At 39.7% G+C, this 25214-nt stretch overlaps 1 protein-coding gene across 2 annotated transcripts in view; it reads left to right on the plus strand.

The window, feature by feature from the left end:
* Positions 1-25214, plus strand: part of Ttc27 (tetratricopeptide repeat domain 27) — a 188517-nt gene that overhangs the window by 80062 nt on the left and 83241 nt on the right. For both annotated transcript variants that reach the window (XM_074049473.1, XM_074049472.1), the window contains one exon: positions 7908-8021. In XM_074049473.1, coding sequence (XP_073905574.1) covers positions 7908-8021 — 114 coding nt within the window. The remainder of the gene's footprint in view (positions 1-7907; positions 8022-25214) is intronic.

Consider the following 25214-nt stretch of genomic DNA (forward strand, 5'->3'; position numbering starts at 1 on the left):
GTTAGTGTATAGAAATGCTAATGATTTTTCTATGTTGATTTTATATCCTGCTACCTTGCTATAGCTATTGAACATCCTAGATTTGATCCCTAGCACTGCAAAATAAAAAACAACATTGTAACTATAAATAAAAGAGATACTAGAGTTTATTTTAATACTTGTAATAATAACAATATTAAGAGCATATAAAATTACATACAGGTCAAAATTTACTGGCTCAGTGAATCACTTTTTATAGATTTTGTTCAATATGAATTGAGAAAGTACTTTTCTTGAAATAGCACATGAATGTTATTCCCACTTCCGTGGTTTCTGGCCTCTGTTTTACAGTAAATGGTTGCATATGGCCTACAGTTCTTGAGCAGTGTCCTAACTCTGAAAGTGGGGATAGTTGGATGCAAGATTCCTTAACCTATTTTAAGCCCCATTGGAGTTTTAGCCAATACTGGTAATTTAGTGAGCTGATGTTTCATCAGATTACTAAATTAATAAGCTCCAGGCTAAAAGTAAGTGGAGTTTTTGCAGCTGAATGATTCCACTTACAGGAGGTAGCAAGAGTAGTCAGATCCATAAAGACAGGAGGTAGAATAGTGGCTTCCAGGGCTTGAGGGGTGGCTGGGGAAGGAGAGGGGAACTGGGGGTTAATAACGTAGAATTTCAGTTGCAAATGAAAAGAATTCTGGTTCTACAAAAAAGTAATATACTCAACATTACTGAAGTGTATGCTGAAAAATTGTTAAGATGGTAAATTTTATGTCATATGTAATTTTTACCAAAATTTTAAAAAAAGAAAAAAAGATAACATTTGTAGTAATGTAAAAAAACCTCTAAATTCCTAGGAATAGATCTGTCAAAAGATTGACAAGAAGTCAATACTAAAATCTAGAAAATGTGGGCTGGTGCAGTGGCTCAAGTGGTAGAGCACCTGCCTAGCAAGAATGAGGCCCTGAGTTCAAACCTCAAAAAAAAAAAAACCCAAAATCTAGAAAATGTAATAAGAGAAATTAATGAAGACCTGAGTAAATGGAGGGAATGCTTCTTCCTTGGAGTGCTCAATATTTTAAAATTTTAGATTTCTCCGTATTAATCTACATAATGCAATCCCCGACTGAATCTCAGCAGTTTGATTTTGTTGTTGTTTATGTTGGGTTTTTTTGTGACACTGAAGCTGACTTTAAAATTCATGCAGAAATACAAAAGGGCTAAGAACAGCTCAGTCTTGAAGAATAGAGCTGGAGGACACTCATTGCAGTTAGCAGAGCTGCTATCAAGCTGCACTAACTGAGGGGGTGCTAATGAAATCATAGTGCCTGGGTGGTAGCATTAGAATCACCCTGGAGCTTGTTAGAAACGGATTTTTCTGGCTCTGCCCCAAACTCAAGTTGTCAGAACCTCTGGGACTGCAGCCAAGGGTTCTATGTTTCAGTATGTTCTCTAGGTTCTTTTTTATGGTGTTTAAAGCTTGAGAAACACTGAATTAAGATGTTTTGACATGAGAAAATACAAACCAACCAATGGAACAGATAACCCAGAAACAGTTGCACATGTGTACAATTTACCTGATTTATGACAAAGGCAGGATTGCAGTGCAATGGGGAAAGGGTAGGCTTTTCAGTAAATGACACTGGATAATTTATATATTCATATAGAAAACAGGTATCTTTATCCCCTTTATCAAACTACATAAAAAAATCAATTCCATTTAGACCTAATGTATAAAAGTAGAAAGCAAACTACACACTTTTAGAGGAAATATATAGGAGAACATGTTTGAGACCTTAGGACAGTTAAACAAACCAATAAAGTTCTAAACATAAAACAAAAAATGGTACATGGACTATATTGATACTAAGCACTTATTTTTATCAAAAGATACACCGTTCATGGAAGGGTAAATGTGAGCATTTTAAATGTATCATCTTATAAGAAACAACATTTCCCCCCTCCCAAAAAAAAAGACCAGTGTCTGGCCAGCACATAATTATGTGTTACATAAATGTTTGTTAAGAATAAATAAACGACATACTACCCTCTTCATTAATTCCTTTTTTTTGTTACTGCATTGAAATACCTGAGGCTCAGTAACTTTATAAAGAAAAGAAGTTTGCTTATTTTGTCTTACGGTTTTGGTCCAAAGTCACGGAACTAAATTTGGAGATAGCCTTCTTGCTGGCAGGGTCCCAAGGTGGAATAGAGTACCACATGGCAAGAGACAGAGAGTGCATGTGAGTGTGTGTGTATGTCTGCATCTGTTCTCTCTCCCTTTTCTTACCAGTATTAAATCATGGGGCTCCAACTCTAAATGACCTAATGTAATCGTAATCACTTCCCAAAGCCTGTACCTGTAAGCATCACAGTTAGATTAAGTTTCTGTCTTAATACCGTACAATGGGAATTAGCTGTCAAGCACTTGAAGCCGCAGGGCATGCTCAAACCATATGTAAACTGTAACACCCTCCTCCAACAAAAAGACAATAGACTTATATCTAGGGAATATAAAGGATAGCTACAAATTAAAAGGAAAAATTCTGTGTGCCCGATTAAAAAATAGGCAAATGACTTCAACAGAGGCTTAATATATTGGCATCAAGATATCATTAAAATATTATAAAAAGACACTCAACTTTATTAGTCATGGGCAAAATGTAAATCAAAACCACAGTACTACTGCATAACCACCCGAATAGCTAAAATGCAAAAAGATGTGATATCAAGTGTTGCCAGGGTGTGAAGCAACAGGAATGCTAATATTTCTGACAAGTGTGTAGCGTGGAATAATCATTTAGAAAGCTGGCAGTATCTGTTAAAGCTACAGGTATCCATATTCTGTGATCTAGCAATTTCACTCCTTAAGTAAACACTCAATAGAAATACTTGTCCATGTTTACCTAAAACATATCTTCAAGAATGTTCATAGCAGTACACTCTGAGAACACATCTGGAGTAGTCATATCCTATTTATAGCTACCCTAAATTAGAATGATCTAAATACTCGTTAGCAATAGAATGGTTAAATCAATTGTGTATTTATGCCATGGGATATTATGTCACAATAAAATGAACATTCTACAAATATATGCAACTATGTGGATGAATATTTCCAACATAATATTGAGCAAAAGAAGCCAGATACAAAGTACTCTATGATTATTTAAAAGAAAAAAACCCCAGAAAAACATGCATACTTGTGTTAGAAGTCAGGATAGTGGCTACCCTTTGTAGGGGCAGGAAAATGACCAAAATAGAGAGGAAAGGGGACTATAGAGATGCTGGTCGTGTTCTGTTTATCAGCTGGGTGTTGATTATATAAGTTGGTTGAATTTCTGAAAGTTATTTGTGCACTTCTCTCTCTCTCTCTTTTTGGTGATACTGAAGTTTGAACTTAGGACTTCACCCTTGCTAGGCATTTGCTCTACCACTAGAACTAAAAAAATCATGAAAAGAGTCACAAAAGGCATTCAGATTCATTGTCAGATAGGTTCAATGGACATTCTTTCATTATTTTGAAAAAACAGTATGTTTAAGAAAAGTATTGTTAATAAAACACCTATTCTGAGCAATTTTTATGAAACTAGAACTTCTCATATAAATGTAAGGAGTTTCTGAGTGTTAACTAATTGATTCCAGTTTCTTGAACATATGCATTAAGTTCACTTAAATGTTTGCATGTATCTTTGTATAATGTAGGTGAAGGTAAACTATGAAGTTCCAGACTTACCAGCTACATTACATTAGTGCTTTGGGAAAAATCTGATTTATTTCTTTGAACTTATCAGTGCTAGAAAGATGAGATGGTCCATTCATGTCTATCTGGAAAAAGTGACAGTTTCTTGGAAAAAAAAAAGCATCAATTACAGGTCATTCTGTATATTTTTGTTAATAAAAACCCATAAATGTAACAATTGTGGTTGTACAAAGTTCTTTTGTACAAGGAGATGAACATAACAATGCTAAAACAATGTGCAACAGGTTATTTTCAAGTTATTGCTGTCTGAACATTTCATCAAGTATCAGGATAGAGCTATGATACCCTGAAGTCCATCTACAGAGATATGATTCAGTTATAGTGGGACATCACTTAGGTTTGTGTCACTTGGGAAGAATATGGATAAATTGGATATTTGTGCAAGATAAAAGTTTATTACTGTACATAATGCTGTATGCAGTGCACATAGCTAGCCTTAGGCATTTCAGACTTTAAGGTAACAAGCACCAGTGCATTTTTGTGGGTGAGTTGGTAAGTTGTACACTGATAGGATGAGCTCTACCTGAGCACTTAGGTGGTGTGGTCACACAGCTTCATCTGCTTACCCTGTACTTTCTGAAAGGGCCATGGCAGCTTGCTGTCCTAGTGATGGATGAAATCCTCATTAAGAACTACTGCTCTAGAGGCTTTTACAGTTGAGTAGACATTGTTGTATATAAATACCAGGTTTTGTTTGTCCATCTATTCCTCCATGAACATTTGGGTTGTTGCTGCCTTTTTGACTATTGTGAATGATGCTACTATGAATATTGGTGTGCAGAACTGGCAGAATGGCTCAATTGGTTAGATTGCCTGCCACCCCCAGTACAATCAATATGTGTGTTTGTGTGTGTGTGTACAAATACCTGTTTGAATTTCTGTTTTGAATTCTTTTGGACATGTACTCAGAAATGAAAGTTGCTGAATTAAATTGTAATTCTGTGTTTAATTTTTTGATGATCTTTTTGTGCCCATATTTTCTTTTTCCATTCAAAGATACCATAAATGGTCTTCCACAGACAGAGCAGTCATTAAATGTTTAGTTTCTGTTAGTCTGTGATGAATTTAGTTTTCAGCTCACATAAATAGCAGGTAGCTAAAATTCTATGGTAATAAGAAATTTTGTCAGATTACATTTGAGAACTCTATATTCAGTTACTCATTGCCTCTACCTATCAAAGTGGATACTATGTGTGCTTATTTGACCTCTTCTATGTGAGGAACCTCATTACTCCCAATCTGATGGATCACTTTGCTATTTGTCAAATCTCCCTTTTTCTTTATTATTTTGGGCACCTGAGCAGTTTAGCTGTTCTCAAATATTTTTGTCCCACGTTTATAACAGTAAAGATTGTTATGAGATGTTTCAGTGAATATGAAATCTGAAATAACTGAATCAACTTACTGTTAACTGAAAATATAAAATAAAAATCAACAAAGGTAACCTCATGAGTTCATGGTACTCTTTTCTCTTCATTGTTATAGAATTTTTGATGTGGCATAAGCTTTGGTCATCTAATCTTAGTTTTTTCTCTTGTGTATAAGACATCTTAGTCTTCAGAATTTCACTTTGGGTCAGTCTTTCCTATGATGTCTCTTCTTTGGGAATGTTTTGGTTGACCATCACATAGGTTTCAGGCAGACCTCTTGTTCTCATGTGTAGGAGACAGTCCAGCTTGGTTGTTTTTCTGAGACAAACATTTCATCCCTTTTGTGTGCAAACATTTGGGGAACAACTGCCTTAAGGCTGGGCTTTAACTCTTTGGGTTGCCTGTGTCCTGTGCTGGTCTGTGTTCCACATCTTGTTGGCAAAATGCTGGGTACAGTAGGGAGTTGAGTGCCACTTGCGTTCTGGAGGGTGACTTTCTGTGAAGGCTGAAAGCATGGAAGAGAGGTCCTGGAGGGGTTGGAAGTGCCTAAGAGCTATTCTCCCAGGCTTTAAGCCTTGCCTACTCATCCTTTTTTTCATGTTCACACCTTAGTGAGAGGTAAGGAGTGTTATTCCAATTTTAGAGAGGAGGAAACTGAGCCAGGGATGTCAAGTAACTTTCTAAGGCCATGTAGCTGACTTGGTGGAACTGAGGTTTGAATCCAACCTTGGCTGGCTTTTCCCCTGTTGTACACTGCTACTCCTCTTCTATTCTGTTACCATGAGTTTACAGATAGTAGTGCCGCAGGATGAAAAGAGAAACCGTGGTGTGACTAGCTGTAGGGAGTAGAGCCAGGTTTGCATGCTTACTTAAGGAGAAAAGTTCTCTGCTTTGACAATTCTTGAAGTCACATTTTATTATAAAGTCCTCTGCCAAATATTGTTGCATATCTTAAATAATTAGTTTTTTAAGATGTTCTATTTCATCATTCCTATCTTTATGTGCTTTCTACACCTACTTATGTTGGTAAATGCATTCTTCTTGTAGGATTAAGTTAACAGAGGCTATCAAGATAAAGTCATGCATTAATCTTGAAAACTGTAGTGCAAGGAGATAAAAGTATTTTAATTTTTAAAGTAGTTTAAAAGAAAAATAAGATTATTTAAGAAGACATTGCATCAGAGTGTAAGCTCTGTGAGTACGGGATGTTGTCTGTCTTGCTTGCTTCTCTGTCTGTATGGGCTAATGCACACTGCTTTGTACAGAGGGGATGCCCAAGTGAATTAATGAACAAATGAACTTCATTCTTTTGACTTTCCTCTCTTAATTGTGTTTTCTTTGCTTATTCCTCTTCTTTGACTATCTTCAAGGTTCTCTCCTGAGTCTTGTTATATTACTTTTCTTTTAATTTTTTCTGGGTAGTATTTCCGAAGGCAATCATATCTTAAGTTAGCCATTCAAATGAGCACACTTGCATTTGGAAAAAGTTATGAAGTAATGTAAAGTTTTGTTTTGGGGTTTGGGTGACTAAGTGTTAGTGCCAGGTTTTGCCATTACCAAGGTGGGACATTGAGAAAGTGCCTTCATCTTTTGGTACTTCATTTTCCTCATAGTTGTAAGAGGGATTGGTCTAGATCAGGTTGAAAATTCAATGCCTGTAGAGGCCAAATGAGTGAAGTGAGCTGGACCTGTTACGGTAAGGAGTTCAAGGGACTTTGATATAGTTTATGCTCCATTGAAAGACTTCTTGCTAACCTTAGAATTTGAAGTTATAAGTAAATTTGGCCAAAGACAATCACTTGTGTTATTTTAATCTAATAGTTCTTAAAGTTGGCTGCTCTAGAGAATTACCTGAGGAGTATTTTTTAAAACTGTAATGTTTAGATTGTGGTCTGAAAGATCTGATTTACTTATAACATGCCCAAAGCTTTCCAGGTGTTTCTAATGAGCTGCTATGTTTTAGATGATTAAATGGACTCTAGGATGTTTTCCACATCTGACTTTTAGAAACAAGCAAATGCTTGTTTATAAACAGGCAATAAGCAATGACCAACGGTACCAGCTTTCAGATAGCTAAACAAGTCTTTTCCCTTTCTTTGTAAGGAGCTTTTTTTTTGCGCTGGGGTTTTGAACTCAGGGCCTCACGCTTGCTTGGCAGGCACTCTCACCAGCCCTTTTTTTGTGATGGGTTTTTTTCGAGGTAGGGTCTTGTGAACTATTTTATTTGCCTGGGCCTGGCTTCGAGCCATGATCATCCTGAGTAGCTAGAATTACAGGTGTGAGCCATCAGGGCTCAGGTGCAGGGAGCTTTAATGAAAGTTACTGCTGGAATGATCACCCAGAGACAATACTGGGTTCCAAATCACCATCAAGGAGAGCTTTCATTGTGTTCATTCTACCAAGCTGTCCCAATATATCACATTTTGTTTCATTCAAAATTTTCACTTTATTTCCCACTACTTGTGGCCATATTTAATGGTTTCTACCATGTTCTCTGCTTCATGGCCTTCACAGCTTTATCTGAGTTAAGTGTCAGTATGTGCATATTCAAAGTTTCATTACAGGTTCTTAATATTCCTCTTCTAGGAAAGCATTTTATCTAAACCTGTGACCAGAAAGCAATTTCCTATGTATTGGAATGATGCTTTGTAATGCAAATTGTTTGCTTCATTGTCAAATCTGAATTTGGATGGATGCTGAGATTTTTTTAAAAATAAATTGGTCTTATTCACAGTGAGATCTCCAGCTTACCCCTTCTTTCTGTGTTCTCTCCTCTCTCACCCTTCCATCAGTGTTTGCTTTCACAACCTAAGTTCTGGGCCATTCAGACATCAGCCTTGATCCTCCGGACAAAACTCGAGAGAGGAAGTACACGTCGAGTGGAACGGGCAATGAGGCAGACACAGGTAGGAATTAACATGGCACTTTTTGTTTTTCTTTCTGCTAGCTGTTGCTATAAGTAGGAATATAAGAATGAGATGGTGTGTGTTTTACTCAAACATCTTACTGCTTATCGAGTGTAGGTTCTAGAATTTCGCTCTGCCACTTTGCAGCTCTGAGGCCTTAGTGTTTAACCTCTGCCTCATTTTCATCATGGCCTCATGTCTTAATCATCTCCTAAAGGCCGTACCTCTTAATACGTTCATGTGAATTTGAACCATAACAAGTCAATGGAAATTATATTTAAAATTTATTTTTAGTTTGAAATAATTTCAAACTATGTAAAAGTTGTAAAAAAAAGTACAAAGATTTTCCATTGTAGCTTTCAAGTTTTATCAGTGTCCTATTAATGTCCTTTGTGACAAAAGGATCCAAACATAGCATTTATGTCCTTTGAGTCAGTCTTGTTTAATCTGGAACAGTTTCCCAGTCTGTATATGTGTGTGTGTGTGTGTGTGTGTGTGTGTGTGTGTGTATATATATATATACACATATATATATATTCACCTGCCTCTGCCTCCCTGAATGCTGAAATTTATAGGCACGTACCACCATGTTCAGCTTCCCCAGTCCTTTTTTTTGTTGGATGGGACTGGGGTTTGAACTCAGTGCTTCCCACTTGCAGTTGCAAAGCAGGCACTCTACTGCTTGAGCCAGACCTCCAGTCCATTTTGCTCTGGCTATTTTGGAGATGGGATCTTGAGAACTGTTTGCCTAACTAGTCTGGAACCGTGTAGCTAGGATTATAGGCATGAGCCACTAGCACTGTTTTGGATTTTTTTTTTTTTTTTTGAGTTTTGTGGGTTTGGTTTTTCTGAAGATTACTGGTTAGTTATTTTGGTGACTGTCCTTCAGTTGGTTTGTCTGATGTTCCCTCATGATTTGAGTCAGGCATTACTATTCTGACAGTGACACTATAGAAATGTGTGATCTCCCCTAAGGTGGCACATGATGTTCATTTTTCCTGTCACCTGAGTAAGCTGATGTTTGTGAGGTTTCTCCACAGAATACAGTTATGCCTTTTCCATTGTTATTAATAAACATTTTATGGGAGTTACTTTGAGACTATTTAATTTGTCATCCAACTTTTTACTGACTAATTTTAGGGTTTGCTGTTGTGTCCTGCCTGTGTTAATTTATTAACATAATGGTTGCCAAGTGGTAATTTTCTAATTTCATAATTTTATTTAATAATTTCTTTATTTTATTTAACTTTTTGAGACAGAGTCTTGCTATGCATGTAGTCTAGGCTGGCCTCAATTTTGCAGTTCTCCTGCCTCAGCTTCTTGAGGCACATATGCTACCAATGAATGATTGAATAAATGAGGGACAAAGGACAAATCTTCCTTACAGAAAATACTGGCAAAAAAACACCAATTGAGATATAACCTCCTGGTACGCTGCAAAATTGTGGAGGCCCTGGAATAGGGATGAGAAACTGTCACAGATTAGATAAGGAGATTTGATGGCAGAATGCCCTGTAGTGTCCTGGATTGGATCCTGAAACAAATAAAGGACATTAGTAGAAAAAATGGTGAGATCCAGGTAACATCCATTGTATAATTAATAGTAACACACCAATATTAATTTCTTAGTTTTGAAAAGGATAGCATGATTAGATAGTACGTTAATATTAGCAGAAATTGGGTGAAGAGTTAAGTGGGAGTTCTCTATAGTATCTTTTTAAAATTTCTGTAAACCTAAAATTATTCCAAAATACAAACTTTATCTTCAAAAAGAAATGAAAGCAAGTGAATTATAGTTAGAAAAGTTACTTTTGTGTGAGAAGGTATATCCCTACCAGTAGCCAAGGTAGCACCAGTTGGTATGTGGTCTTCAGTTTCATAGTCAGCTCCTGACAATATCCAGATGATGAAGACAGGGTTCAAGGCATCTCCTAGACCCAGATGTTTCTTATTTTGAGCCTTGAGTTAGATTTTTAACTCAGAATTCAGGAATGAAATAAATAATGAGATCAAAAACAATACTAGGTCAAGTATGTACAGACTTACTAAATAATCATGTTATGCATAACAGAGTTCTGTCAACAATGTCATGTGGTAGGAAAGAGGAAGAGTTGACTGAAGGACTATTTAGGGAGTAGAGAGCCGTTCAGTCTAGTTTCTGTCAATTTGATTCATGCTATAGAGCAACATGAGATAATAATGGAAAGGATGATTCCTTCCTTTCAGTGCCAGTTTTTTATAAAGCTAGAATTTGGATTTTTTTCTTCCGAGTAAAAGAAAACTATGGACAACGTGATAAAAAAGTCATAATTTTGAAGATAGTTTGAAACACTGCACAGAGTGTTATATATTGGTGACAGTAAAAACAGAGACCTAGTTGCGGGGTATGATGGTCTGTCTTGTCACTGTGATTGGATTCAGAAATGCCTAGGACGTTGTAAAGCACACTTCTGGGGGGTGTCTGTAATGATGTTTCCAGAGACCATTAGATTATGAGGAATGAATTAATTACTTAGTAGATTCATAAAATGATGACTTCATTATTGGGAGGTAGGAAGTGTGGTCTATTTGGAAAAAGTCGATTACTGGGAGCATGTCCATGTGGGCTACATCTTGCTGTAATCCCTTCCTATAGTCCTTTTTTTTCTGCTTCCTGCTTGCCATGATGTAAACTGCTTGTTTTACTAGGCCTTCCCTGCCATGCTGGACTAAACACTTTATACTGTGAGCCACAATATGTATTTCCTCCCTTCAGTTGTTTATGTCATGTATTTTGGTCACAGTGATGAAAAGCTAAGTACTACAGAAAATTGGTCCCACAGAAGTGGGGTTGTTGGTCTGACTAAACCTGATCATGTAGTTCTTAGCCCTTCAGAACTGGTTTATCAGAGGAATTTGGAAGAGTTTAGAGATGGGGCCAGAATGCTGTAAGTATAGCTTAATGGGCAACAGTTACGGAGTCATAGAGGCTTCCATTGAGATTTCAGAGGAAGGCCTGGGAGGCCTAGACGATGTATAGCAGGGTTAGATTCCCTACAAGGCACTTCTGAAAGAGTGATGCATGACTCCCTGAGGATGAATCTGAAGTCACATTGGAGACCCCAGAATGTTGTAGATGCCAGGAATATGGAATGTCTGCTGAGGAAAACCTAGACAAAGAATGGAGCCAGCCGAAGAGTGTGGCCATGTAAGGCTGTAAAATAGAAAGCCATAGAGGCAGTGCTGGCCAAGTCCTTTGAAGCTCCTGTCACACCACTGTGTGTCCCACATGCTGGACATGGAGCTACAGGATTTATTTGCTCTTCTAGATTTCATTCTTGCTTTGCACCTTTCTATGCCCCCCATTTCTCTCTTTTGGAATGGGAATGTTTATCTGCATTAGTTTGAGTGGAGAGCATGGATTTTAAAGATACCTCAAATCACTGTGCTACAGCATTTTGCCCTTACTTTTTACTTTACTACGTTTAGGATCTCCTGATCTGGGCATTCACACACTGCATTATTAAGAGGGTTGTATGTCTTTCTACCTGAAGAACAGAATCAGGGAGTTATTTCTGCCTCTGCAGGGTGGTGCCTCTGAAAAATATTTTCATTCCCTCAATTCAAAAATTTTGGAAATTAGCCAGGTCATGTGACAGGATAAATGCAAAATTTGTCTACTTTTCTGTTACTATTGAGCCACCTAGTTCATAATATGAACTTTTGCCAGCTCCTCTGAATTAGAGTTTGATACAGCTATGTTTCTTGAAGTTATTACATGTAGCATAGCATAGTAGTGCTATGTTTCCTGAAGAATAAGGAAAGTAATTTAAAATTACACACACACACACACACACACACACACACACACAATCTGTTCCCTTCAGGTACTGTATAAATAAACTGTTAAAAAAAAAAAAGCTAGAAGGGGCCCTAATGGAAAAGCTTAATCTTGTCCCATTCCTATTGAAGAAATGCAGATGAAGTCAGGTGATTTTTCCCATAGTCTAGACATTGAAGTTCCAATGGCTGGTCCTAAATCATGGCAGATTTGTCAAGGATTTTTAAGTGAGATATGCCAAAGTTAAAAAGAAAATGTTACATCAGACCTGAAGGTAAATAAATGAAGATTGTAAAGTCCACAAAGGAAGAAGGAACTTCAAGTTGAAGACAATTCACTAAATGCATCCTATATCATGAAATCATTCTCAGCTGGGGTTCTTTCAGTATTGCATTTTCAAGGCTATGATGATGTTGGTGATGACTAAAAAGACATGGAACCCTGTTTATTGGAGTGATGATTCAGAAGTTTCATGAGCTAAAGTGAAGTTATACACTTCATTAATCATTTACATCCTACTTTTTTTTTTGGTGATACTGAGGTTTGAACTCAGGGCTTCAGGCTTCCTAGGCAAGTGCTTTACCACTTGAGCCATGCTCCAGTCCTTTTTGCTTTGGTTATTATTGTTGTTATTATATTGCTTTGGTTATTTTTGAGATAGGATCTCACTTTTATTCCTAGACCACCCTGGGCCTTTATCCTCCTATTTACATTTCCTGTATAGCTGGGATGACAGGTGTGAGCTGCCACACCCAGCTTTTTTTTTTTTTTTTAAGCCCATTGGAGTAGTGTTTTCTCTGTTGTCATTAGACTTTCTATTCTCCATGTGATCCAAATACATATAATCAACATTTTCTCTATCAAAAGATCGTATCTTTTTCTTCTTTGCTGTGATAAAAGTAGTGTATTTTACATATAATCCTAATATGATGCAAATTAATTCAAACTCCATTAATTCAGAGAGACCATCTTATTTATATCCAAACCAAAAAACCAATTGTTGAATGAACACAGTTTGGTCATTGTCCTCCAATTTTCATATTATTAACTGTTTTAACATAGTGTTTGGTGAATGCAGTTCAGTTATTGGGGGTTAGTGCTAGATTATTTTATCCTCATTATTAAGTAGTTTTGCTCGGTCATCTCGTGAACCTGTTAATTTCAGTTGTGATGCCCTGCCTTCAGTCATCTGAAGATTGCCTAGCAGGAATGTTTTCCTTCACCCTTGAATTTCTGAGAGGACCCTGAATTGAATTGGGAATTGAGTTTACAGCAGTTTTCTGTCACTGGAGACTGTTCATACTTCAGCTTACCTATCTTAACTGTGGCAGTTAAGTCAGATTCACAATTTTTTAGTGAGGTTTTGTTTTTTTTAGAGCATCTGTTCTTGATGCTGTATTTGCATGCATGCTTTGAAGGAATGGGGATTTTTTTTTTATCATGGTTCTTTAAGGAGGGAGAAGGACCCAGAATGGTGTTTGTTGCCATTGTGAAGATTATTGCTCCTGAATGGCTGAAATGGTCCTCCTAAAAGTTGATAGTCCTTTCTTTACATGACTGTTTAATTTTTAGTAGATCCTTGATTAGAGGAAAATTGATCCCAGTGATCATACTATCAGGATTTGTACACAGTAAGCCTTTTACTTGTGTTTGGAGAATTTGAGAAAGAGGTTCTGAATTTTTTTTTGTAGTATTAATGAATTTCTACACTCTGCAGGCATTACATGTGACACCTGGACTGAATCCATGCTTAGCAGCAGCAAAGTGTGCTTTGTTTTTTAAAATCCTGTTGCTGTTCTTAATTGTTTTTAATTATAGAAATAATACCTATTCATTATAAAAAAAGATTTAAACAGTACAGAAGTAGAAAGTAAAAAAAAAAAGCTTTTTATTCCCCTTGCTTGTCTTCTAGTCTCAACAGTCTGTACCTTCTAGACTTCTTTCTGTGCATCAATAAACATAAATATGTTTTAGCGTAAATGGGAGCATGCAATCTATATTGTTTTATACCTTTTTCCCTCTTAAAGTAACAGCTTCGTCAATTCTGCTGTGCCATTACCTGTACATCTAGCTCAGTCTTTATAGCAACCATATGTCCTCTGTTAAATAGAAGTGCTACAATTTATTTAACCAATCCCCTCTGTTTGAAAGTGTTCTTTAATTAATATATTTTTATTTTCATGCTGCATATTAAAAGTTTTAGTACTACATAATAAAAAATTCAGTCTATTCAGAAGGATTTTAAATGAAAGATACAAATTCTTTCCCAATTCTTAGTTCATTTTTAGCAGTGTCTTTTTTTGTTGTTCTTCTGATGTTTTTCATTATAGCTTTAAGTATTTATATTTTGACTAAACTTCTTTAAATTCTTCTGTTTTATTTTTGATTTATTAACTTTAGACGAAATCTGTTGTCTCTGCACTATGATAAGAAATTAGTGCACCTCTCATCCTCTTCCATGTTTATCTTATTCTTCAGATGTTGGGACTTGTGTGTACTTTCTGTTGCTGTGACAAAATAGCTGACATATATCAGCTTAAAGAAGGGAAGATTTTTTTTTTGCTCATGGTTTCGGTCCATGGTCACTTGACTCCCTGTTTCTGAGCCTGTGGTGAGTTAGTATGTCATGGCAGAGGGGTTGGTGGGATAGACTTGCTCGCCTTATGGCAGCCAGAAAGCAGAGAGGTGTAACAGGATGGGGCCAGGGTGAAAATGTGCCCTTCAAATGCACAACCCTAGTTACCCACTACTTCTAACTAGCCTCCTCCTTCCACAGTTTCACTACCTCCTACTTATCTACTCAAATTTTGAACCTATTAAACCGTGATTAGGGCAGAGCTCTCAACTCATGATCTAATCACAGACACACCTAGAGGTTGCTTTACTAATTAGGCAACTGTCAATCCAATGAAGCTGACAGTCAAGATTAACAGTCACACTGGCCATCAGAAAGGAAATTGGTTATTATAACCGGGAACTCCAGGCTCAGGAGTTCAAATAGATCACCAGATCTTTCTTTATTTTTCTACCTTCATTCTCATATCTATTTTTCTCTGCCTGCTTCAGTATCAGAAAGTTCATAGTCAAATTAGTACTAGATGTTACTATCCACAGACTACATAATCTAACAAGAAGAGAGATCATGCACGCCCTGTGGCCAAGGTTAAGCTCTCTAACCTTATGCACTCCACTTCATTTGTATAGTGGGAATAGCTGTCAGTAGTGCCTGCCTTATACCTGTGTTGAGGGAATAAATGAGTTAATACTTGTGAAATGCTTGAAATAGTGCCTGTCATATTGTAAACCACCAATAAATGTTGGCTCTTTATCTTTACTTCATAGGAGGGGAAGTTTAGGTGCAAGCAAAGTAAAACTGCCCATGCCTTCATAATTTATTAAAAGCAATCATTACAACACTGAGATAATTATAGTGCTTTATATGTGGTATGCTGGGTCATGCCACTGAGTTTTTCAAATAGCTGAGATAGGAAAACATGTCTTCTGTTCTAGCTCTATATTTCACCTGCATTAATAATCATGTGCATTTGAAAGTTATTGAAGGGCTGGGCACAGTGGTGCTCACCTGTAATCCCAGCTACTCAGAAGATGGAGGTTGGAGGATTGCAGTGTGAGGCCAGCCTGGTCAAAGTTACTGCAAGACACTATTTAAAAAATAAAGTAAAAGCAAAAGGACTGAGGATGTGGCCCAAGAGGTAGAGCCCTTGCCCAGCAAATGCAAGGCCCTGAATGCAGTCCCCAGTGCCAAAGAAAAAGAAAGAGAGAAAGAGGGAAGGGAAGGAAAGCTATTGAAAAGTGCAATAGGATTTGTGTATCAGCTGATTGTAGCTGTGGTTTTATTGTTAGAATAGTTACAGTCCTTATATTTTATTCAGAGCTATCTATAATGATGACTGTTTAATTAATTGTGTGTCATAACTTTGTTTACTGAACAGTTATATGTCACTTGCTAAATAATCTTAGAAGGAAGACGTTATCTATGTTTTTGCTGGTGAAAGAGCTGAAACAGAAAATTTAGTGGTTTACCCAAGGTTTTATATCTGAAGTAGGATTCAAAGCAGGTGTACTGGATGTTTAAGTCCTTACTTTTGTCCACCATGCTGTACCGTTCTAAGGAAACTATGAGAGCTGGCTTTAGAAAGAGAAATGAAATCCAGGCACAGCGGTACCCACCTGTAATCCCAATAATCCCAATTACTCAAGAGGCAAAGGTAGGAGGATCAAGAGTTCTGAGTTAGCCTGGGCAAAGTTAGTAATACCCTAATGTCAAAACCAAAAATTTTTCTTAAAGGGCTAGGAGCATAGTGTAAGTGGTAGAGTGCTTGCCTGGCAGGCTGCTGACCCTGGGTTCAGTCCCCAGTACCACGAAAAAGAACCAAAAGTTGAGAGCGGAATAGGGCTCCAAAGGCTGGGGAGAAGGAGGGATGAGTTAGATAGGAGAAAGAAGGGTACTTTTGTACAGTCGGATGACTATAGATAATGCTAATGTACTATATATTTTAAAAAAGTTACAAGAAAGGATATGATAATGTTTTTAACACAAATAAATGATAAATGTTTGAGGAGATAGATATTTAAATAGATATCCTGATTTAAATATGATAAAATAAGTATATGTATTAAAGTATCACATAGTATCCCATAAATATGTATAATTTTTATGTGTAATTTTAATTTTATGTATAATTTTAAGAGGCTGGGCGTGGCTAATGCAAGAGACCATGGGTTGGAGGTCAGCCTTAGCTACATAGTGAGACCCTATCTCAAAAAATCCCAAAACGGAAACTGAATAAAACAATTCAAAAATACAAACATTGTCCCCTTCTTATTTCATATTTTTGACTGTTACAATTCAGGTAATGCAAACTACCTGAATTCTACACAATTATGTAATAATTATGGTATCAGTGGGAAGGCTGCATTGATAAAGAAAAATGCTATCATGAAAGACTTGTCATAATCTGGAGGAAAGAAGCAGAAAGAGCACAAGCTGGGAGAAGTGAATGGAGGCTCTGTGAGAAGCTGTGTGCAGGCTCAGTCTCCAGGCCTGCAGTCCAGAGAGGCGGGGAATGGAGTACGCACAATACCAGGATATGCTGCTGTGTGGGAATGTGGGAATGAGCGTGGGAATGGGTGAGTGAGAATGGCTTCTGACAAGGCCAAGAAAGGGGCTGCAGAGCCTCTCTGAGAAGCTGCATCTAGTATGTGAGCTTCAGGGTTAAGAGATTGGTAAAATATATGTTGACTAATTCATAGGTAAGTGGGATAAAATAGGTACACAACATGTGACAAACTTTATTATTGATAGTAAAAACTAAACCCTAGAAAGTTACAGAAAAGCAAAAATAGGTAATAGCAAAGGAACTTTTTAGTGGGATGGAGTAAAACACAGTCAGGCTACACTTCCAAAAGCCTTAAAAATAACTTCACTTAGATTCCAGGGAGGGGCAAACTGAAGTTCTTTGAAAGGTCATGTTAGATTGAACTGATGCTTTAGTGTTTTCCTGGGAGAACACCCTGCAAATGTCTTAGCACCCTTAGACATCATTTCCCACACCTGACCCTAGATATGCATGTACCACCTCCTGGGGTGCTTGTTAAAATAAAATCCTTCTGCCTAGTTCTCAGGGATTCTGTGTTGGGGTGCACAGTGAATTTGGGCATGTTTGGCGAAGGAAGCCTGTTTGTCCTTAGCAGTTCCACATATTTCCCTCTGTCCTGCTCCAGCACATACAGAACATGGGCTGAAAGGGTGTTCTCCATGCCTGGAGGCCAGTGCTGGGATTTCACAGGGGACTGAGCACCAGAAGGAACCTTTGAGGGGCTTGTCATAGCAGCAGACTACCTGGGGCTCCCTGAAATGGAGCTCTCTGAAGAGCAGGTGCTGCACATTTCATCAAGACCTGTATAAGAAAGTGGGGTGTAATTATTGTTACACTCAACTACTTTAACTTTGTTTTTAAGGAAAGATAACACTAGGAATATAAAGCATTCACTTAGGTTTTAAGAATAAATACTTGTTTTCTTTGTACCCTTACATTTTGAATTGCAAATTGGTCTACTTGTGTTCTCAGTTTTTAATCTCTTAAGACAAGATAATGCAAAAGAACTTTTAAGTACTTCCTAAAAAGTACTTAAAACACTAAGGAAGGCCCTCAGGAGACATTTTAGGAGAAAGTTGGAGGAGGATGGGGTGTTGGGGAGGTGTGAGGGCTTGTATAACCACCAGCAGTTGTTTGAATGTAGTTTGTGAACCCCTGGGGGTTCTCCGATCAAACTTTCTTCATGTTAATGCTGAGATATTCCCTTCCCTTCACTGTGTTAATATTTCCATCTTGCAGAAGCAGTGTGTCATATTGCTGACCCATCACTCAGACGGAGGGAGAGGCACCGAGCTGAGCTGGGGTCATTGCACACTTCACTGCCACACACTCATAGTTTGTTTTTAAAGAAAACAAAGTTTATTTACAAATGCCTTTGATGAAGCAGTATTATTCTATTAAGTCCTCTCAAGAGTGAGGGGACTTAATAAATATCATTTAAATATTCTGTGTGACCAAGTGGGAAATATCCGCAAGGCACTCTTGCCAATGGCTTGCTTCATGCACTGTTCATCTCCAGAAAAGCTGAGCCAGCTGCTTTTCCAAACCATTCAGCACTGCTTTTACTTGAAAGAGCCTCTGGCAGACAAATAATGGGTATTCAGATGTGGGTATTTATCATAAATTTTCTCAAAAATAAAGTGACTTCATCACTTCAAGGAAATAATTGACAGTATTTGTTATTGATGATAAAAATTTGAATTTTCAAGAAAAAAATGAGAGTTTTGGGAAATACATAAATTTGATAGCTTTCTGGGTTTTTTCGTTTGTTTTTGTTATGTGCCAGTTTGAAGTGTTGTAGGCTGGTGGCGAGGATCCTTGCTCGGGAGGCAGTTGATTAATTGTGAGCCAAAGTCGGTGATCGAGTAATAATGTCGCCATTTTGTGAATCGGCCAAAATGGCAGTCCCACCCCTTAACAGAAATTCCCATGCTCTAAGACAGCCCTACCCCTACCAGAGACTCCCGCACATGTGCTAACTTCCTTAACCTCCGCCTTCTATAAAAGCCACGCTTTGCCCAGAATCTGCCCTGTGCCATCTTTCCCGTGCCAGCCTGGCAGTTCGAGCCTGCCATTAAACTTTGCTCTTGGATGTGAGACTTTTCTTGTGAGCTTTCTTTGTGAGTGGCATTTTTCCTAACATTTTGGTGCTGTGACTCGGTCGCTCCTGGCACCGACCTTGCTCTCCCAGACTCCCCTACTCCATCCCACTCTCTCTCTTTCTCTCTCAACTCCCATTCCCTTCCTCTGGGATCTGAGCTGCTTTGCTGGAACCCCCGATCCTAGAAAGTGCCGCTCCCTCACTTGCTCACAGGGAATTTCCTCCACCCCAGCACACCTCCAATTGCCATCCACCACCGGCCAGTCTTCCCTCAAGGTCCTCTCTTGGTGAGTCCTCCTTGCACGCAGAGCCGTGATCTCTTTCTCATTTCCTCGAAATCCTAGTGCTAGGTCTCAGCTCGCTCCCGTCCCTGGGAACCGGGTTCCCTAGGGCTGTGGATCCCTGTGGTGAAGATGTTCCCTCTGGGTACTCCACATCTCTCTCTCTCTTCTGAGGAACTGATATTTCAGGGATGCCCGCCATATCTCTCCTCAGGTCAGGCCTCACCATGGAGATTGGACTGTCCCAAATTCCTTCAGACTCCCCATTGGGATATCTCCTGGCCAACCTTGGGCCCCTCTGCCTAACGCCTGATCTTAAGCTACAAAAGCTCATTTTTCTCTGTAATAAGGCCTGGCCCCAATACCCTTTAGACAATGCCTCCAAATGGCCACTTAATGGCAGTTTCAATCCCAATATTCTAAGGGATTTATACAATTTCTGTGAGCATGCTGATCAATGGAAGGAAATACCCTATGCCCAGTCCTTTTCCTATCTCCATACCAAGCCCTCCCTCTGTCCTTCCTGTTCCTCTGTGCAGGTTCTGTTAGCCTCTAAACCAGCTTCTAAACGAACCAAATCCTCTCCCAAACCTCCTTCTTCCCCATGTAAGCAGACTTCTTGCGCTGCTTACCATGCCAGTCTCTTCCTATCTTCCTGAGGGACTTTCCCGTCATGGTGTCAAGCCACTCCTTGCCAACTCTGGCCTCAAGGTGACTCCAGCTCTGGGAGAGCTCATGCTCTCAGGCTGAGACAAAGCCTGGAGTTTATTTGGGTATGCCTCATGCTATGTTGGGGGAGTCCTGTTTGATTATGGCATCTGACGACTGCTCCCCCGCCGCCCCCATCCTTTTTCCTGAGGCAGCGACCCAAGAGTGGAGGTTTCATGTTGCTGAAAGTGTTCCAGTACCAGTCAATGGGAACGACCTAGAGGCACAAGTGATGGCTAATCCCTCAGGCATGTGTCATGCCTCCAGGCTCTGCCTTCCCCTTCCTTACCTAAGATGTCAGGATACCTTTTCTGCTTCTTCCATGGTCTCACCACGTGTCCTTTGTCTCTTCCTTCCCCTCCCTGGGCTTACTAGGACCCTGCCTCCCATGAAAAACTTGTGGCATGGTACCTTATGACTTAAGTTATCACCAGGCCTCTCAGTTTAAAGTAACTTTAACTCAGCTGCTAGGCAAAAGCTCTTACAAAAAACTGCAGCTGCCACGCTAATGCCCTAACTCCGCCCCCACAAGGGGAGGATGGAAAGCAAACAGGGGCGCTAATGTACAGCGGAAACACCTGCCATAGCTAAGAGAATCCATAGGCCAAACCAACACACATCCTAGGCCACCAGCCGCACATGGTGGTGGATGCGGCTCTCCGCCACTTCCCCTAGACTAAATGCACTCAGGGTACACAGGAAGAGGGGAGAGGCAACAGGCTGCAGGATCAGGCCTAGGCAGTCAGGTTCGCTTGTTCCAGGTGTGTGTGGAGGGGGATTGGCGCCTTGCGCATGCCCTGCTCCTAGCCCCACCACACACCTTGGGGCACTGGACCCAGCCCTTGTAAGCCAATTGTTAGCTCAAGGTTATAGTCCCAGAAATCGCAAAATAGACAGTATGGTACTGTAATTGGCCCAGGATGCCCTCTGAATACCCTTCTCTAACTTTACGGATGATTTATTCCTTTGTTAAAAAAGTAGCCTTTATTACAGAGGCTGCCTCCTGTTAACTAAAAGACAGGATCCTAGCATTTTGTTCTTTCTAGATGGGACCTGAACCTTCCAGTCTTCTGGATTATAGATGTTGAAAGCTTTGTACTGAGGCCTGGCCTCAGTATGCCTTGGGTGACCAAGAGAAGTGGCTTTCACAGGATTCCTTAAATTACAATACCATACTCCAATTAGACTTTTTCTATAAAAGGGAAAAAAGTGAACTGAGGTCTCCTATACAAATTTTCTTCCATCTCACATTGGCTCCACAATTGCTATTTAGATACTTAAATGCTGGACATTCTTTGTAAGCCACAGGATAAACATGGAAAGGAGGATCAAAAAAGCCCCTTATCAGTGACAAGGCCCACCCTCTGCCCTACCTTATGAGCCACCCCAATATTCAGAACCTCCTAATGGGTGCTTCCCTCTTCAATAGGTAATGGTAGGAAGAGGGTGAGTCTATGTCCCCTTCCAGCTATCAGATCTAAGGGAAATTAAAAACATCTGGACAGCTATACTGATGCCCAGACAAATACATTCAAGCCTTTATCTCTGTGATCCAAACCTTTCAATTGACATGACACGATATTATGCTTCTACTAGACCAGACTCTTTCCTCGTTAGAAATGCAATGGGTTCTGGCCCAGGCCACTCATGTTGGATATGATTACCATTTACAATGAGTCCCAATACTAGTGACACCTGGAAATGAGGAAATAAATGTGCCTACCTACAGGGGCACAGGCAGTCCCCTTGACAGATCCACACCGAAAGGGGCTGGTGATACGGCTCGAGTAGTAGAGTGCTTCTTTGCAGGCATAAAATCCTGGGTTCAAGCCCCAGTACAGCCAAAGGAAAGAGAAAAATATATTTGGGGATGAGGACATAGCTCAGTGGGAGAGTGTCTGTCCAGCATGTACAAGGCCCTGGGTTCAATTCCCCAGCATTGCTAAATAATAAAAAAAAAATAATGGAAAGGAAGATAAGTGGCATTAATGTCACTTCAGCCATCTCATAGTGGAAGAAAGTAGTTTAACCTAGACCAGATCCCTCATTCTTCAAGTGAGGAAACTGAGGCCCAGAGTGGTTCAGAGACCTGCTCTCCAGAGTATCAGGTGTCAGTGTGAAATAACAACTTTGCTTTACAGTAATGCCCTGAAGAAAATTCCCTTACCTTTCTGCAGCATTTTAAGGATGCTATCAGAAAGCATACCACAGTGGATCCAGAGTCACAGGTGAGAGAGGTTCTCCTCAAAGATAAATTTCTAACAGCCCCAGATACTTGTAGAAAACTTAGTCTGTGGCTGAAGGAGAAAAGTCATTGGATCAACTAATACAACTAGCCCTGTCTGTATACTATAACCGGAACATTACTAACAGAGAGAAAGATAAGAGACACCATGACCTCATTGCTGCCCCCACCTGCCCGGGGCCTGCGTCCTGAACTTGCTACCATGGTGGACAGGAGGGACACTTCTGCAGAGGATGCTCCAAAGGGGAGACAGCCCTGCCCCCAACTGGGACCCTGCCCTCTCTGCAAAGGTAACCACTGGAGGTCTAAGTGCCCCCGCCTCCAGATGGAAGGCAAGGTGCCAGCTTCTATGGATTGATGGGTCCTGGCCCCCTGTCCATGCTCCACTTGGCCTTGATGTTGAGGAGCCTCGTGGTAGCCATTATGGCAGAAAAAACAAAAGATCATTTTCCAGCTAGACAGTGGAGCTCATTTCTCTGTTTTACCTTTCTCTCTGGGTCCCTGGTCCAATGACAAATCTGGCAAATCTGGCCAGGCCCTAGAGCGCTAGTTTACCGGGCCTCTGGCCTGCTGTTGGGAAGACCTCCTCTTTTGTCACTCTTTCATCACAGTTCCTGAAATTCCTGTGACTCTGCTGGGATGGGATTTACTATCTCAATTAAAAGCTCGAATTCTCCTCCCAAGCAGCTATCTCTGCTGCCCCCTCCTTCAGGAACAAATAGATTCCACAGTATGGACTGATGAGATGAGTATAGGGTGAGCCTGGACAGCCCTCCCTATTCAAATAAAACTCAAAGATCCCTCACAGTTTCCACACCCAAAACAATATCCCCTCAAACCTGGGGCGATGAGGCCTTAAGCCTGTCATAAATTCCTTAAAACAACAAGGGCTACTAATTTGTTGCTTGAGCCCCTATAATAAATTTAAAAATCTTATAAAAGTTAATCTTAAAATACAAGTTACAAAGTAAACAACTGGAAAGGATATGTATTTTTTGAGAAGTTAAAGGAAAAAGGAATGTTTTTGGACGAGAAAGGATTTGTAAAGAAGGGTTTGTCCTAAAGATTGTTTCAAATATGGAGAGGAGGGATAAGGACAAACCATCAGAGGGTTTAATATGTTGTATGAAGGTCTGAATAAGTTTTAAAAGTGTATAATTAAAAAGCTTCGATGTGTGATAAAGTTAAAGTTGACTATAAGAGTTGCCTTAAAGATTTTTAGGGTCATGTCAAACTAAAATCAAATTCTCTATGTCTATAAAATAACAAGGTTATCTTAATATTGTTCTGCTCTGAGTAACATCTACAGAAAACTGTTATAGGGAAAGATTTGATCAAAGAAATTATTTGTGTTTTCTGCTGATCTTGTCAAGCTTTAAGTACTACTAAATCAGAGTTCATGTACATATTTGCTTATGTGTCTTAAATGACCATCTTGTAACAGTGTAGTGTGTATACTTTATCTAAATATGGTACAAACATTTACAAAGTTAAAAATGTAAAGTTATATTAAAAATGAGCTAGAGCTCTCTTTCATCCAAGAGTGTTACATTTGAATCCTGACAGCCCCTGCCTCCCACAGGTCACCTACCTAGGTGTGGTCTTAAAGAGACAGACTTACTCCCTGAGTCATGAGTGTATCAACCCAATCTTCCGTTTCCCTCTCCACCATAACATAAGGCAGCTTAGAGCTTTCTTGTGAGTTACAGGATTTTGCAGAATCTGTGTCCTTAGATATGCAGTCCTTTAACAGATACCTTTTATGCTCCTTCTAATAAACTTGCCTCCAACAGACCCTGCTCCTCTGGCTATCTACCTTTTCTTAACCTTCTCAGGGAACTTCTCAGAGAGCATGCAGACCAGATCCTGCCCCACCCTATAGTGATTTCTGTTAAACCAGGGGATCTTGTTCTCCTAAAGGATCTTCTACCCTCTCCATTGGGACGTCGATGGACCAGCCCTCATCTGGTCATTCTTACAACACACACTGCTGTCAAGCTCAATGGGATCCCCTAGTGGTGACACCGCTCAAAAAATAGAAAAATGAAGAAGGGAGGTGGAGGACTCTTGGAATCCTCTAGGGAACAACATTTCACAGTGGTTCTCCTGGCTAATGCCAATCCTAATGCCTATGTTTCTTGCTCTTCTATTCTTTAGCTTCCTCCCTTGTATTATACCACATCTCTGCTGTTGCTAATCAAAAGTTTAACCAGTTGTACATCCAGGGATATCATCCTCTCCAAAACCGTTCAGAGGACTGCTATGAGGGCCCCTACCAGGACACCACAGGAGTCTGAGGATCTCGCCCCATACAGTGCCCTCTGCCAGCAGGAAGCAGCTAAGAGGCCGACACTTTGCCCTAATTCGCGATCCTCAGCCCCTACCCCAATCATTATTAAAGAAAAAATGGGGGATTGTTAGAGTAATAATGTCGCCATTTTGTGAATCGGCCAAAAAGGCAGCCCCGCCCCTTAACAGAAATTCCTGCGCTCTAAGACAGCCCCACCCCTACTAGAGACTACTGCACATGCACTAACTTCCTTAACCTCCGCCTTCTATAAAAGCCACGCCTGGCCCAGAGTGTGCTGCGCCATCTTTTCCCTGCCAGCCTGGCAGTTCAAGCCTGCCATTAAACTTTGCTCTTGGATGTGAGACTTTTCTCGTGGGCTTTCTTTGTGAGGAGCGTTTTCCCTAACAGTCTGTATATGAAGCAGGATTTATTAGAGAGAAAGAAAAGGCTACAGCCAGAACAGTGCAGTGGAGCCCGGAAACTGGTAGCTCGCTGCTCAGGTGAAGGCTGGGACTTTTATGCATGTTTTAACTCTGGGTTGGGGAAAGGGTTTGGTGGGCTCTTTTCATTGGTCATGGATTTGTGGACTCTCTTAGATGAACTGGTCTGTTTGCCCCTTATGGGGGAG

The sequence above is a fragment of the Castor canadensis genome, chromosome 12 (genome assembly GCF_047511655.1).
Source record: "Castor canadensis chromosome 12, mCasCan1.hap1v2, whole genome shotgun sequence".
Lineage (NCBI taxonomy): Eukaryota > Metazoa > Chordata > Mammalia > Rodentia > Castoridae > Castor > Castor canadensis.